General features: G+C 33.2%; 2 protein-coding genes across 2 annotated transcripts; both read right to left on the reverse strand.

Moving 5' to 3' along the window:
- On the reverse strand, window positions 1-2,987 carry LOC145305395 (metalloreductase STEAP4-like). Its single transcript, XM_080147013.1, has 5 exons — window positions 2,887-2,987; window positions 2,456-2,560; window positions 1,963-2,060; window positions 708-800; window positions 1-75 (listed from the first exon to the last, which is right to left on the reverse strand). Exons 1-5 carry the CDS (start codon window positions 2,957-2,959, stop codon window positions 1-3), a joined length of 444 nt encoding a protein of 147 aa, XP_080003139.1. The 5' UTR covers window positions 2,960-2,987.
- Window positions 2,988-3,169: 182 nt separating this feature from the next.
- Window positions 3,170-15,027, reverse strand: LOC145305396 (metalloreductase STEAP4-like). Its single transcript, XM_080147014.1, has 13 exons — window positions 15,014-15,027; window positions 14,839-14,895; window positions 10,355-10,436; window positions 9,105-9,196; window positions 8,483-8,537; window positions 7,575-7,631; window positions 7,132-7,187; window positions 6,857-6,924; window positions 5,830-5,918; window positions 4,952-5,054; window positions 4,408-4,456; window positions 3,759-3,837; window positions 3,170-3,363 (listed from the first exon to the last, which is right to left on the reverse strand). The coding sequence occupies exons 1-13, from the start codon at window positions 15,025-15,027 to the stop codon at window positions 3,241-3,243; spliced, it is 924 nt and encodes a 307-aa protein (XP_080003140.1). The 3' UTR covers window positions 3,170-3,240.
- Window positions 15,028-15,829: the final 802 nt, after the last annotated feature.

Here is a 15,829-nt window from a genome sequence, read left to right on the forward strand (position 1 = left end):
TTAATATTTCGCTGGTTTTGGTTTAACAGTTATTGTTGGCGAAACTTTTCTTTTGGCTTTTCTTTCATATCCACCCCTAATTCAAATTTAAATGATCAATTTTACTTTATAATCAATATTATATAGTTTTAAGAAGTTGGTTATATTAGATTTTCTCTGCTGCTATTTAACATAGACTACTAAAATATTTCAGTGAAGATTTCCTATATACCAAGGAGCATTCAGAATAGAGTTTACTTTGTCCATTGATTTGTCATTCATTCTACAAATATATGTTAAAACATTTATCAAACATATGCGAAAGAAAGATTTGCTAATTAAAGCATTCGATTAAATTTTTTACTATCTATAGAAATTTGGCTATAATATAATGTTGTAAATAACAATTCTGATAAAAAAAAACATACAGATGAATCATACTGGGTAGATTTCAAATAGAAAAATAAGAAAGAAAGCAGTGTTTCTTAAAATAATGGAAATGGGATATACTTGGATATATTGACAGGGGTCAATTTTCGTCAATTTAGCTTACCAATATGTATCTCATTTATAGTTCAGTTCGTTATTCTGGTAGGAGGGAAGAGTATGGTGTAGAGGGGTTGGATCGTTATTTTAGTTAGCGAGTATTTCCTTATCAGAGTACATTCAAGTCTGGTGCAACATCCAAGTAATAATACATAGATTATTAAAATTAAGTTGATCATTTTCCTGATATTATCTAGGTGAGAGCTTATGGGTGGTATGACCAGAGGTATCTTCAGTAATATTGTGAGGCCAGGTATGATTACAGATACTCCATACTAAATTATCATTATTATTATTATATTGCTTATGGATGGTATGACTAGAGGTATCTTCAGTAATATTGTGAGGCCAGGTATAATCACAGATACTCCATACTAAATTATTACTATTATTATATTGCTTATGGATGGTATGACCAGAGGTATCTTCAGTAATATTGTGAGGCCAGGTATAATCACAGATACTCCATACTAAATTATTATTATTATTATATTGCTTATGGATGGTATGACCAGAGGTATCTTCAGTAATATTGTGAGGCCAGGTATGATTACAGATACTCCATACTAAATTATTATTATTATTATTATATTTCTTATGGGTGGTATGACCAGGGGTATCTTTAGTAAAATTGTCAGGCCAGGTATGATCACAGACATAGATGTCCAAGGGGGGGGGGGGTAATGGGGCGATTACCCCCCACATTTAAAATTTACCCCTACCCTGGGTATTTACCCCTCCAAATAATTTCATGGGGGTAAATACCCCCCCAAAATAAAAAATCTGTAATAAAAAAATTTTTTTTGGGGGGGGAAATTAGCGGCGAGCTTCGCGCGCCATTTTACCCCCCCCCCAAAAAAAAAAAAACCATTGGACGTCTATGATCACAGATACTCCATACTAAATTATTATTATTATTATATTGCTTATTGGTGGTATGACCAGGGGTATCTTCATTAATATTGTCAGACCAGGAATAATCACAGAAACTTCATACTAAATTATTAATTACCAGTTTCATAGCACTAAGGGGTAGATTATAGTTGTTTTCCCTTAATCCAAATTTTTAATATTTTCAGACTTCAAAACAAAATCAGAAAAAATGTTTAAAAACCTAAAATAAACTGTCTATTTCAAAATAATATTTATGATTGCTTCGTCCCTACACTTAATAAGCTGTTGGCGGTTTCCCTCAAAGTGCCTTGTTGAGCAGAGAACCCCCTCTCCTTATTTTTAAATAAAATGAAAATGTTGTTTTTATTACATTAGTTCAGTTTCGATTAGTTTATATTATTACTAGGTAGCCCTGCAGGGTTAGGGCACTGCATGTATCGGCCAACAAAGGGGTAGGCAAAGAAAATCTCCCCCTTCCCTATTTCAAATTATTTTTCAGTGCTTGGAAGGCACTTATAGGAAAAGCACCAAAGTGTGTTGCACCTGTATTGATGATGGGTTGCCACATTTATCCCCTCCATTTATATATTTTATTCCATGGAATACTGTGTGACTGAACAGTATTAACATGGACAACCAACCTAAACAATATGTCAGTTTATTTTAGTAGGGAAGCTGCATTATTATTTAAAATGTTCTCCATTCCTTTAGAAACTTGCTGCAATTTTTAAAAGTTGAAGCTAAAAATGGCTTTGAACCTGCAGATAAATCTTAAAAACCTTTCTAAACCAGATTGTATGAATGCAAACTCTTTCCACGAGAGAGTCTGTTTTACACTTGTTAGGAAAGAATAATAGAGAAAACACAATATGGTAACCCAAGTGATCATCATAACAAACAATGCCGCATAATTTTGCACGCTCAAAAGTCGTCTTACACACATATATGGTTTAAGGATTAAAGATAATGATTTGGTATTGAAAATATTGAAGCTAGAAATGGCTTTGAAACTGCCGATACAATTTTAAATGCCTACCTAAACCTGATTGTATGAAAGCAAACTCTTTCCACGACAAGGTCTGTGTAACACTTGGCAGGGAGGATATTCCCAACAGGCAGACAACACCAAATCCAAGCACCCCTGAAAAGTTTAATATTTAGTAGCAAAGCTGAACGTCAATTCCCCGGTCAGTCTGTAAAACTATGGGGGGATTATCCCAAAGTTACAGTACAGGATGCTTGATCATACTTTTATTTTAGTACTTCTTTATAGAGATGCTTTGCCTTTTCTCTTGATGTCCTAAGAATTAATAACTCAAGTGAATTGAATAAGTATTATATCATCAAAAAAGTTTAGTCAAAAAAATCTGAAAAAAATATATCATGTGTAAATACAACGTACAGACATGCTTGTAATTATTTTAGAGTTGCCATGAATTTAAAAAAAAATTAGATTTTTAATTTTACCTGCCATAATTGCACATTCTCTCAAGAAATTCATCTTTTGTGCCTCGTTTAATTTTACAGTTTTGTTTATCATTTCGCCTTAGAAAATGAAAAATGACCAGTTTGTTTCTTTAAAAAATAAGTATCTTTATGACATAATTTATAAAATTCATTGGCCTAAAAACTTTGGGTACTTTTATCAAATACTGATCAGTTAGCTCAACAAATAATTTTTTTTATAAGTTTAGATAATGAGGATAAACCCTGATTGGTTGGTTGAAGCTAGCCTTATTTAAACCTATCAACCAATAATTTTAATTTACATGAGGGTTATTTTATTTTAAAAATTGGGGGTGTTTCATATTTATTGATCTATTAATTGTTAAGCTGGCAATTTCCTGTATTATCATCAGGCTTAACATCCATCTGTCCCTCTATATGATCTCCATACATTACATCGTAGTATACAGGAGATACATAGGCAACTGAGAAACAAGCCTAAATTCAAATGAATCGAGATATTAATACATTAATTTATGATTTCGCTAACAAAATATGTCTGTCTGTATGATTTGATTCTCCATACATTACATCGTGATGCATGGGAGATACATAGGCCACGGAGAAACACGCATAAAGTGAAACTAATGGATAGTTAAGATAATCCTTATATAAAAGTTACAGGTTGTCTCTCTGTTTGTGTGAAAAGAACTTGCTAATCGCTGATCCTATATGATTACCCTTTACAGGAAAGCTTCTTATAGGTCCTGTAAAGGGTCACAACTATCTTTGGGGGAAAGTACCATCACACTTCCAAGAGAAATCACCAGTAGGAAAATACCCCCCTCCCCCCCCAAAAAATAGGTTGCCATCATTACAGATCGACTACTTACATGCAAAGCAGCAGCTAGTAGCATCAGAAGACCAAGCTGTTTTCTCATCTTTAGCCATTGATCCAGCCAGTTGGGAAACCTTAACATCAATATATATAATAAGCCTAGATGATCAATTCATTAATTGAACCAATAGGAACACAGTGTATTAACAATCCGACAGCATTATAGTTTAGAGAATGTACATATTTTGGAAAGAGTGGGATTGGGCATTTTTTTTATGCACATTTAACTTTAAACTATACGGGTACCCTAAATCTATAAACATTCTCCTTCATTTGTGGGATCAAAATCTTTTGGAACTTTCATTAGATCTTAATTCTCTCACTAATTTTATCTACAGAAGGGGTAATCTTGTTTTATTGATTTATGCTGTAAATCAATTTATCCACCAATGTCTTATGCCTTAAGATACCTGGAAATTACCTAGGATATCTTTTTATTTAGCTGTGTTTAGTGCTCTAGAAAAATGGGGATAGCTTTAAGCCTTTTTATTTTATTGACGTCATAGTAGAGGGAAAGGAAAGGGGGAAAGAAAACCCCTAGAAAAGAGGGGGTATAGGGTATTTCCTGACGTCATAGAATAGGTAAGCCAAAAGCAGTGACATCTATCCCCATTTTCCTAAGGCACTAGAGACAGCTATTTTACCTAGAATATTTGGTTCCTCTAAACAGCTGAATCCAACCAGCCAAAACACCTAAAATAAAAATCGAGTATTTTAATGAAAATCTAAAAAAATAACTTCCTACTTATTACAATATATGTTGCAAGAAGGTAACTCCTGGGGTGCTTTCATATCTAATACTCATATTTCACCTAACCTAATAAGTAGTGTATGGATTCCTTCATAAAGAATTAAGGTCACCTATATTCTATTGTAGTGCTGAAATTTACATTAAGTTCGATATTAGTTAAAGAAAGCCAAAGCTTAATGCAAAAATATTTACTCTTGCTGGAGCTTTACCTCAAAACGACTGTCAAGCCCTAAACACTGAGCCCCATCCCCTTCTTTTTAAAATTAAATTGAAATAATGGAAAGCTGTGTTTGTTTCTCACTATGTCTATCCACTGCAGAGGGCCCTAAACCATCAGATAAAATAAAAATAATTTTCTTCAAATAATTTTTTTGTGATTTGTCATTTTATAAATCAAACAATATATCGTGAGAAGTTATCATCCTTGTTAAAAATACCTGGAAAATAGCAAAGGGACAAAGAAATGATTGCTTGTATGGCCAAAGTTTTATTCATGCTATCCAAGGGGCTATAGCTCCAAACACCTCCAGTATAACAAACCTAAAAATAATGTTTTGTTCATGTTATTCAGAGAACTATAGCTCCAAACACCTCCAGTACAACAAACCTGAAGTTAGGTAATTTTTGGAGATAATCGTTACAATGAACATTTTACTGTCCACTACACTAAATCCAAAATGTTACATTTGTTAGAAAAAAGATGAATACCTAGTATTTAAATTGTGCATTTTTCCAAGCATTCCATATAATATTAATTTTTAGGTTTCAATTTTTCTTTTCAGATACTTAAATCATGAAATACCAAATAATAACAATGGTAATTGAATTCTTTCAAACATTTTGGTAGCAAGGCTAATATAATTGTCTCTGTATGTCAGTTTGCCCATCAATATGTCAGTCAATGGGGTGATTATGATTTTCTTGTCTGCTAATTAAGATAAATTGCTGTTTTTATTTAAAGATAACCCTCATCAACTTATCAATCACAACTTATTAGGTTCGTAGGTCAGTCCAAGGACTTTCAAAGAGTGTAGGTGAAGAGGTGGTTATCCTATTACATCAAAGTTTTAGTATCTAAGTTATTCTATGATTCAAGTCAGTCTGTAAACATGGAAATGTGGAAATGTGATATTCTCGTCTGCTATTTAAGTCAGAAAGTGGTAAAAATTTCAGTAACGATCTCAATTAATCATGATTCTCTTATATTATGGTAGTTCACTCTCTTTATATTCTGCTTAATAACTCACTTTGGTCGTTTCCATAATTGTTGTGCTTACCTCATTATGGATGTTGACATTCTTATTTTTACTTTTACCTGATATTTTACAAGAGAAAGGATTGCCAGAACTATGAACAGGAACAGCTGGATGAGAAATGGTGTGCGCCAGGATGGAAACACAGACACTGACAAAAATAATTACAATTATTGTTTTTAGAAACTAATCCATTCTTTTATAAACGAGAGTCTTGAGCTGAGGTTATGTTGGTCAATATGATTTATCTATAATACAAAGTAGAACGATGTCTGTGTGTCTGTCTGTTTGTCTGTTTGTTTGTTTGAACCGATCAGTTTCTCCTTTACAGGGTAGCTTCCCGGGAAGGTTTATAACTATTTCTTGGAGGTTGGACACCCCCAACCCCCCAAAAAATTAAAAATACCCAACCCCCCCCAAAAAATTTTTTTTTTCTTCTTAAATTAAAATTAAAATAGTGGGGTCGACCTTCCCCCCCCCAAAATTTTTTTATTTTATTTTTATTTTAAATCTAAATTCGAAAAATTGGTTTGATTAAACCTAGAGGCTAGGGGCGAAGCCGCTAGTAACTATATAACTCAGAACATCCAAGATTTTTAACCCTGAATCCCCCACCCCTACTTTAAAGTACCATCCACTATCCAGATTGTGTACCATTGCCAAAAAATAGAAGCTCGGACGTCCCTGAATTACCTGGTATGTCTTCAATGTCCCTGGCAGCAGACAGTTCACCGATGTCAAATAGGGAGTTATAATTACCTGGTATGTCTTTAATGTTCCTGGTAGCAGACAGTGCACTGATGTCATCTGGGGAGATGTAATTACCTGGAATGTCTTCAATGTCTCTTGCAGCAGACAGTTCACCGATGTCAAATAGGGAGTTATAATTACCTGGTATGTCTTTAATGTTCCTGGTAGCAGACAGTGCACTGATGTCATCTGGGGAGATGTAATTACCTGGAATGTCTTCAATGTCTCTTGCAGCAGACAGTTCACCGATGTCAAATAGGGAGTTATAATTACCTGGTATGTCTTTAATGTTCCTGGTAGCAGACAGTGCACTGATGTCAACTAGGGAGATGTAATTACCTGGTATGTCTTCAATGTCCCTGGCAGCAGTCAGGGCTCCCATGTCGACTGGAGAGAAGCCACAGCCTCTGCAGAAACATAGGGATAAAGAAAAAAATGTTCATTCTTTCTTACCACGTCATAACCCTTACTTTAAAAAAAAATCAAAAAAAGGGAGGAAGTACTTTGGTTTTCTTTGAAGACTACATAGGGATAAATTAAGTTAAGTTAATTGTCATTTAGCTGATTGTGTTTAAAAATAAATGTTGTTATATTACTTTCTTCTTTATTCTTGCCTTATAAGTTCAGCTATTCTGAGTTTAGATGGTGCATGATTGCCAGCTATAAACACCTAAAAAGAAAACCAGTGAATTTACAAGTTAATAATGTAATGTTGGTTTTTCTGTCTTTATTTCAAATAACTTTCTTCGTCCAACCTGTTTTAGTAGCAAAGCTACTCTATAATTTGAAAAGTCGGTCTGTCCGTACGTATGTAAATCTGAAACGTTTAGGGGAAAACATGATTTTATTGGCTCATATGAAAGATAGAAGGATGCAATTTCTTGTCAACATTTCCATCAATATAGAGTATAATTAAGTAAAATCCATCCATAGCGGTCGGACTGCTAAATAAGAAATAAGAATAAATAAGAAAACATTATTATAAAACTTTGGGGTCTAGTGGCATGAGCAGCCCAATGTCCCCTCACAACCTGGGTAAAACGGACATTATTCTTACCTGTTTACTACCCTGAACAGTGCCAGAACTGAGAGCATAGGCTGATAACACATTAAATCCTGTGCACAACACATATTCTAATTCTAAAATATCCTGAGAAAGTAGCAGGATGTCTGTGAGTCTATGTATCTGTCTGTCTGTTTGCACCTAACAAGGGTCTCAATAACCACTGAACCGATATGTTGACGAAGCCCAATCTGTACCACTTTTGATGAGGGATTCTCCATATCTTTTTTAGGGGTTTTCTTTCCCACTTCTCCTCTTATCTTCCTCATTTTATGACGTCACAGGAATCAAAAGTGGTACAGATTGGGCTTCGTCGATATGTGTCTCCTTTAAAATGTAGCTTGTCATAAGTCCTTAGAAGGGTTTAAACTTTATAATTATTTGTGGAAGGGTACCACCATCCACCCAACAGAAATCACCTCTAGAAAAAAATGAACCCCTCTCCACGACGCCCAAGAATTCTTTATAAGACTGTCCAGATCAAGAAACCTGTATATAAGAAATTTTGTATATCTATAATACAAAGTAGAACGATGTCTGTTTGTTTGTCTGTCTGTTTGTAGCAAAGGATCTCGCTAACCGCTGAACCGATCAGGTTCTCCTTTAAAGGGTAGCTTCTCATAGGTCCCGGGAAGGTTTATAACTATTTTCTTGGGGGGTGGGACACCCCTAACCCCCCCAAAAATGAAAAATACCCCCCCCCATTTTTTTAAAATTTTCTTGAAAATCTAAAACACGAAATATTAGTTTGATAAAATCTTTTGAGACAAAGCCCCTAGAGGCTAGGGGCGAAGCCGCTAGTGATTAATACAGAATTTATGTTTAGACTTCAAAATAGTGTTAAATCTGTAGGTTTTTGCTTTAATGGATGTTTCATCCTTGTTTTAAAAAAGAATATGCTTTCCTTTGACAACATATGAATGAGGAAATAGATTTGCCAGATATTCAGCTTGTGCCCTATGACAAAATAAGGCTTTCTAATCATCTTATTATAGTCAGCTTTCCGTGGATAATAAAATATAGAATTATAGGATTAATTCCAGTTTTGTTAGCCCCAAGGGAATGAAATTATTAGTTACATGATTTTTATTTTTTATTAGTAGAAATGATATAATGCGAAACGATACAAACTTTTTTTCAGTATGGCTGAGAACCAGTTTAAATCCAGTGTATCTTAATTGGTTTTGAAGCTATTGCGGAAAAAATCTACATCGACTTAAACTTAAATTTCTTTGATTTGCACTTTGATTTTACTACCTATTTTTTTTTATCAAAATAAGGCATAATTTTGACATTTATTTTTAGTCATGAGACGGTTTAAAGCTTCGAACCAGTAACTGTTTTAATGACCGTTTTATGAGCTAGTTTGTTTTAATTATTTTTTTTTAAAAGCAGCGCTCGGCAGTCTAATCATGACCCAAAAATAGCAATCACTCTTTAAAGAAATAAATTTAAAAGCATCGAAACGGGTTTAAAGGCAAAGTTTTGAGGCAAAGTTGTTTAGTCCTGGTAAGAAATACTCACTCAACATATTGTCTTTTGGTAGTTGGCCTGTTGCTGATGTCGACCACCAGCTTTCCAGTCAGAAGCCTCTCAGGTACTGTGTGGTAATAAGTCTAAATAAAGGTTCCATCACAAACTCAGGAGTCCCAAACGTCGGAGTGGACAAACACAGGAGTCCCAAACGTCGGAGTGGACAAACGCAGGAGTCCCAAACGTCGGAGTGGACAAACGCAGAAGTCCCAAACGACGGAGTGGAAAAAAGCAGGAGTCCCAAACGTCTGAGTGGACAAACGCAGGAGTCCCAAACGTAAAAGTGGACAAACGCAGGAGCCCCAAACGTCGGAGTGGACAAACGCAGGAGTCCCAAACATCGGAGTGGACAAACGCAGGAGTCCCAAACGTCGGAGTGGATAAACGCAGAAGTGTTATAATAGTTATTTCTCGCATCGTATTATAAACGGCTTTCCGCAGATATAGAAAGTACAATTATGAGATTAAAACTAGTTTTTTTAGCCCCGAGGTGACGAAGTCACCGGCTAAAAAGCTAGTTTTAATCTTATGATTGTACATTTCTATATTCGTAGAAAGCTGGATATAATACGATGCTAGACATAGTTTTTTTGTATGGATGAGAACCGGTTCCTATCCACCGGATTCGAATGAATACGAGAATATTAATTTAATTAAGTATTTCCATCAGAATAGGTTAGGTTAAGATATGAATGTACAAATAAGTCCCCCGCAGAGGTAAGGCATTTGAAAAACCTATAAGATGGTCTAGAATAGGTTAGGTTAGGTTAAGAGTTCCACTCCGACGTTTGGGACTCCTGCGTTTGTCATATGACCTTAATAAATATTGATCTAAAATTTTCTTTCTATCTTAATAACTCTGTGATCAATATTAATGTTATTGTTAAAATCTTAAATTTGCTCTAATCAAATGTATTGTTTTTTTGTTATCGTCTTAAAAATTTTAAAGTAATTAAAATTTCAAATATTGTTTTTGATCTGCAAAAAGTTTTCCATTCAGCCATAGACATGAAAAAGGGAAGAGGGGGGGGGGTAAAGGAGTGTTCCACCCTAAATCTTTGAAACCCTTCATTCTACCTCCCACCAAATTTTAAAATACTTGAAATTTTTCCCCTCAAACCTTTGAAACTCTTCATTTTACACCCCCCCCCTCCCAACCACCTCAAAACAAAAGCTTGGACGTCCTTAAAAGCAGCCATATTGGTATAGCCATGACAATAATGTCAGGTTGCTAGACTTACCATAGGTATAGCCATGACAACAATATCAGGTTGAGCAGCATCCTCATAATTTCCCAACTTAACACCATCAGGTACAAGACTCCTAAAAATTTCAGAATTAGCTGATTAGTCCAGGAATTCATTCATATGATTTTGTCAATTTATTAGCATAGCATCCCTTTAACATCCTACAATAAAATTAGGTATTTTAACAGTTAGGGAGTTGAATCCATTTTTATAGAAGCAGAAATATAATCTATGATAATGGTTTGGACCCTCTAAAACTGTAATCTACCTTTCCACTTTCCCCTCTCTTGGTGAAGATATCTTCAACAAGAGAGACAAAAGTGGAATCTTATATTTCAAAAATCGTATCGGCGTTGAAGATATCTTCACCAAGAGAGGGGAAAGTGGAAGGGTAGATTACAGTTTTAAAGGGTCCAAACCATAATCATAGATTATATTTCTGCTTCTATAAAAATGGATTCAACTCCCTAACTGTTTAATCATAATGTAGATCACCCCCCCCCCATTCAACCTAACAAATTAAAAATAAATATTTCTAAAGAAGGTGTATCAACTTTTTTTTTATGGCTAGCCGGTTCTTTTAGTAAGTAGTAGATGTAAAATTTTTCATAGAACTCAGATATGCAATCGGTTTTTTTGTAGACCTCTTATTTTTTAAGTAATTTAAGTTTTTAAAAAAAATAATTAAGTCGGTTTTAAGGTACTTAAACGCAACAAAATAAAAGAAGAAAATGGCCAGTAAGAACAAAAATAGTAAGATCTTTAATTTGACACCTTACTTTTAAAATTCTGTTGAGTAATTATTGAAAAATCTATTTTTTAACCTCGGTTTAATAAAAACTTTAGACCTAAATATTTTCTCAAACAGACATAAAAACATGGGTTCATATATACCTTTAGAATCAGAAAAATATTACGAATCCATTGTAAGCAAAATTGAAAAAAAGTAAAAAAATAAAAAAATATAAAAATGGCCAATTGTATTTTTTGTTCTGGCAACACTATCGTCTTCCCCTTTTTACCCCCTCTTTACCCCCTCTATACCCCCTTCCCATTTTTATACCCAATTCAAAAGTTAAGACGTTGCCTGTACAATATAATATGATATTTTCATATAATTCTTTTTATTGTAGTTTATATACTATATTGTAAACTTTTTTTTTCAATTTTGCTTACAATGGATTCGTAATATTTTTCTGATTCTAAAGGTATATATGAACCCATATTTTTTTACTTGTGAAATGATAAAATTGAGTTCAAAGTTTTTATTCTCGTGGGTTTAAAAAAATCGATTTTTTCAATAATTACCTGACAGAATTGAAAAAGTAAGGTGTCAAATTAAAGATCTTACTATTTTTGTTCATAATGGCCATTTTCTTTCTTTTTTTTGTTGCATTTTAGTACCTTAAAATCGACTTAATTTTTTTTTTAAAACTTAAATTACTTAAAAAATAAGAGGTCTACAAAAAAACCGATTGCATATCTGAATTCTATGAAAAATTTTACATCTACTACTTACTAAAAGTACCGGCTAGCTATAAAAAAAAGTTGATACAACTTCTTTGCATGAAGCGCCAAAAATACCAAGTTGAATGCACTGTAGCATAATTTATTGTTTTCCAATAAATTTAAGTGTTTTACGTACATATGCGTACATTTTCACCTTATTTCTAAATTAAACAAGTAGGAATATGGCCATGATAGGTCAAATATGAATAAATGTAATAAAACTCCCAATATAAATGAACAAAATTATCCCTTTTTTAAAAAAACATTATTGGCGGGAACGTTTGGCTAATGCTAGTTTGAGCTAAACAATCAAGATTGAATAAAAGTCGCACAAGATTTTGAGCCAAAGAATAAGAGGACATATTTTTAAAGTTTAAGGCACTAGAATAATTTACCGTAATTCATTTACTGTTTAATAAATCATTATCTCAAAAATCAGATTAATAATAATTATATCATACCATAAGGAAAAAGGATAAGAGGATGAATACTCACCCCTTTTTCATGGTAAAATACTACTTCCCCATCCCTAAATTTAGAAGCAGACGAAAATCAAAAACCGCCCAGGGCTTTTTGTAAGTCAATCATAAATAATAATGTGAATAAAAAGAAAAGCGATATTTAGCAAACAGCCGTGGGCGGTCATAATCAGCTGAATGTTCATTATGAAAAAAATTTCCCCCTTTTTAGAAATAGAAGGATTCATCTTTCATGAACAAATTTTTTTAAATAAAAATAAAATTCTATGTAATTTTTAATTAAAACATTAAAACGAAAATATCTAATCTAATATTCTTGCCCTAAATATGGAAATAGTAAAAAGTAAAAATTATCTTTTTAAATAATTTTTAATCCTCCCATTTGAAAAGTAGTGGAATAGCAATAAATTTTAGCGCGGCAACAGCGCTAAGTAGGCCTCTAGGCCCACTGCCTATTTTCGTCTTCTAGTTGCTTCGATTCCTCTCTTTTATTTTTTTCTCTATGTATCATACAAAAAGTTGTTTCCAAAATAGTTAAATTTCAGCATATTTTATTTAGATGAACCTACGGTCGGACATTCTGGTATCGATAATAGAGTGTTTTTTTTTAATCGTACCTAACTGATGAATTATTATTCAAAGTGTCTAAATTTACGAAAAGAGCTAACAGTTACGAATGAACGTACGGACGGACCGACCTTAAATATAAAAAGTTTTTTTTTATAAGTCTAATAGTTATGTACATTTGAATTTGGGTTATTCATTTGAAAGTCTATTTTTCAAGGAATATACCATTTATGGAATATAATGCATTAATGGATTTGATTAGCTAATGTCTGTTTATGCTTAAAATTCTCTTCACTCTGTATAAAAAATGCTGCTTCAGACTTGACTACAGTGTTGCTTATTTACAACATTACATTGTACTACATTGTACACAGAATCAATAATGCAAAATAAAGTGAATAGGATAATTATATCATCTATAATTAATGTAGCCCAAAACGCTAAAATTAAAATTGTCTGATTATAGAGTAGCCGTGCAAGTAAGAAAGCAAGGCTTAAATAAAGAGAAGTTATTTTACATGCCCCACCCACTCTTCAGAACTTCCGTATGACGTTTATGTAAGGAAAGTCCAGGCTAGAAAAATCAATACATTTACATTAATTTTCTTTATATTAGTTCAAACAGTACATTTATCTATCTATCTATATTCTATCTATCTGTATTCTATCTATCTAACCAGCAAAAGGTTCGAATCTCGGCTTAACGCCGCGTCATAACTAAAAACGTTAAAAATGATTCCTTCTGTTTCTTTGTCAGGTGTGCGACATTAAACTGTTTTTAACCTATTTTTAAAACGTATATAAAAAATATACTATGACACCAGTAGAATCAGACTACAGAGCCTAAATTTGAATTAAGTCCCCAATAAACTTTTTTTGGGGGATTTAAATATTAATTTTTACTGTTGCCGTGATCATTTAGACCGAAGCAAAAGGTCTTTTTTTTATTTGGGTAAAATTCGTAGCTTTTAGAGTGTTTTGCTTCATAAATATTGTATTCTGGTATAGAGTAAAATTAGGCCTTATGATTTTACTACAAAAATTCACTAAAAAGTTAATTCTTTATAATATATCAACGAATTAACATTAACATGTTTGTGTTCTCTCTCTTATTTTAAAAACATAAAAAATGGCTGTAAAGGGTTAAATGACAACAAATGTTTATGCAATACAACAAATTTTTTTTGTCACATATACAAATGTGTTATAAAATAAGATTATTTAAACTTATCTTTTAAAATAATTTTAAAAAAGTATGTATCTTTTATGTAAGTGTATGGTTTTCATTCTTTTCATTTTAATTAAATAAAAAATATTTAACTACATTGGAAATAAGTCACTTTGTGAAAACACTCTCTTTTTGAATTGTAAAGAATTATATAAAACAAGACTTTTTATTGGTTAGATTTCAGAATTATTTGTTTTATTGTAAATGTTAGATTTTTCAATGAAATTAATTGTTTTGGAAAAAAAATTATTTCCAATGAACAGAGTAATGTTTTTTTTATTGTATCAATATAAAGTGAATTATATAAAAATGTTCTGTAAGCCACAATATTACCCGAAGTAAAAAAAAAGCTTTTGCTTCGGTCAAAATGATTACAGCAACACTAAAAATTAATTTTTAAATCCCCCAAAAAAAGTTTATTGGGGACTTAATTTAAATTTGGGCTCTGCAGTATGATTCTATAGGTGTCCTAGTATATTTTTGACCCCCGATTCATAAATAGGTTAAAAACAGTTTAATAGTTATAGTAGGGGGGAATGCCTTGGTCCTAAACAGACGCAACTCATTACCATGCACAGTTAGGACTTCCAGACAAAGGTCGTGCATTCAAAGAGTTGGTTGTCTGGTGGCTGATTTGGCTTGGCTCCCCTCAGATATTTGAGGTTGTTTGAGTATCTATCTATCTATCTATATACCTGAATTTCTCTGGATCCCTGCTGCCAATGATAGGACTGTAGCCACACTGGGCTAGCCTGGGCAGAGGTGAAATAGATACTAACAAAACAGGGATCTAAAGGGATTAGACAATGGCCGATAAATTGATGTACATCCCCAATGATGACACACAAAATTGCTCCTTCTTTATATTGCATTTGGACACTCATCTTAATGAACCAACCAAATAAAATTTAATAAAAGTCCCCAAAAATGTTGAGCAAACAAATAATAAAACTTTTTTTTATGAAAGTTAGGGAATTAGCGTAAAAAAACAGTCCATTGTCCCTTAACTTAATGGCATCATTAAGTAACGAAGTATGAAATATACACACAGAGAAGTTATAGAGAGATAATATGCAAAAACTTAAGGAAAATCACGAAACCTTGTGTTATATTCTCCGGCCCATAACCTTGCAGACAACTAGCAAATGGCGTTATATCTATTTCCCTGGCTGCTAAGGCGCGTCCAAAATCTCCATTACCCAGAATACCTATACTCTTGTCATCTTCTTTTGTAGACTAAAATAAAAAACAAGGATAACAACATAAATAATTAGCGAGACACAAACACATTAGAAGATACTATATTTTTGAAAATCGGACCACGAACACCAAAGATATGTTGAGTTAGAGGTATTGATTATAGAGAAGCTTCGCTACTAAAAAGATTTAGTCCATGAGAATAATTATTAGTGTCCAAACTTTTCCACCAATACTTTTTTTTACCTTTAATTACTTCGTACGGGCGGGATTGCAGTCAAGGACCTTATCGACTTGATGTACTGTCCAGGTCCTGGTCCAGCAATCCAGGAGACCTAAGGATGACTGTTACGCACCCTTCTCTGTCCAAACACCCAAGGATATTAGGTTAGGTAACATCCAACAGACAACCAACTCTCTCTGATGCACGACCTTTGTCTGAGAAGTCCCAACTGTGCATGGTAACGAGTTGCGCCTGTTTTGGGCCAG

Source organism: Acartia tonsa, chromosome 14 (assembly GCF_053477335.1).
Source record: "Acartia tonsa isolate MP-2025a chromosome 14, ASM5347733v1, whole genome shotgun sequence".
NCBI classification, from domain to species: Eukaryota; Metazoa; Arthropoda; class Copepoda; order Calanoida; family Acartiidae; genus Acartia; species Acartia tonsa.

Coding starts and splice junctions, on each gene's coding strand:
- LOC145305396 (XM_080147014.1), bottom strand. Junction 5,919..6,856: donor GGACATTGAAGACATACCAG/GTAATTACATCT, acceptor TATTTTTGTCAG/TGTCTGTGTTTCCATCCTGG. Junction 3,838..4,407: donor AGAGGAACCAAATATTCTAG/GTAAAATAGCTG, acceptor ATTGATGTTAAG/GTTTCCCAACTGGCTGGATC.
- LOC145305395 (XM_080147013.1), bottom strand. CDS start 2,959: ATGATAAACAAAACTGTAAAATTAAACGAGGCACAAAAGATGAATTTC. Junction 2,061..2,455: donor TTTCATACAATCAGGTTTAG/GTAGGCATTTAA, acceptor CATATTGTTTAG/GTTGGTTGTCCATGTTAATA. Junction 76..707: donor CTCACCTAGATAATATCAGG/AAAATGATCAAC, acceptor ATTTGAATTAGG/GGTGGATATGAAAGAAAAGC.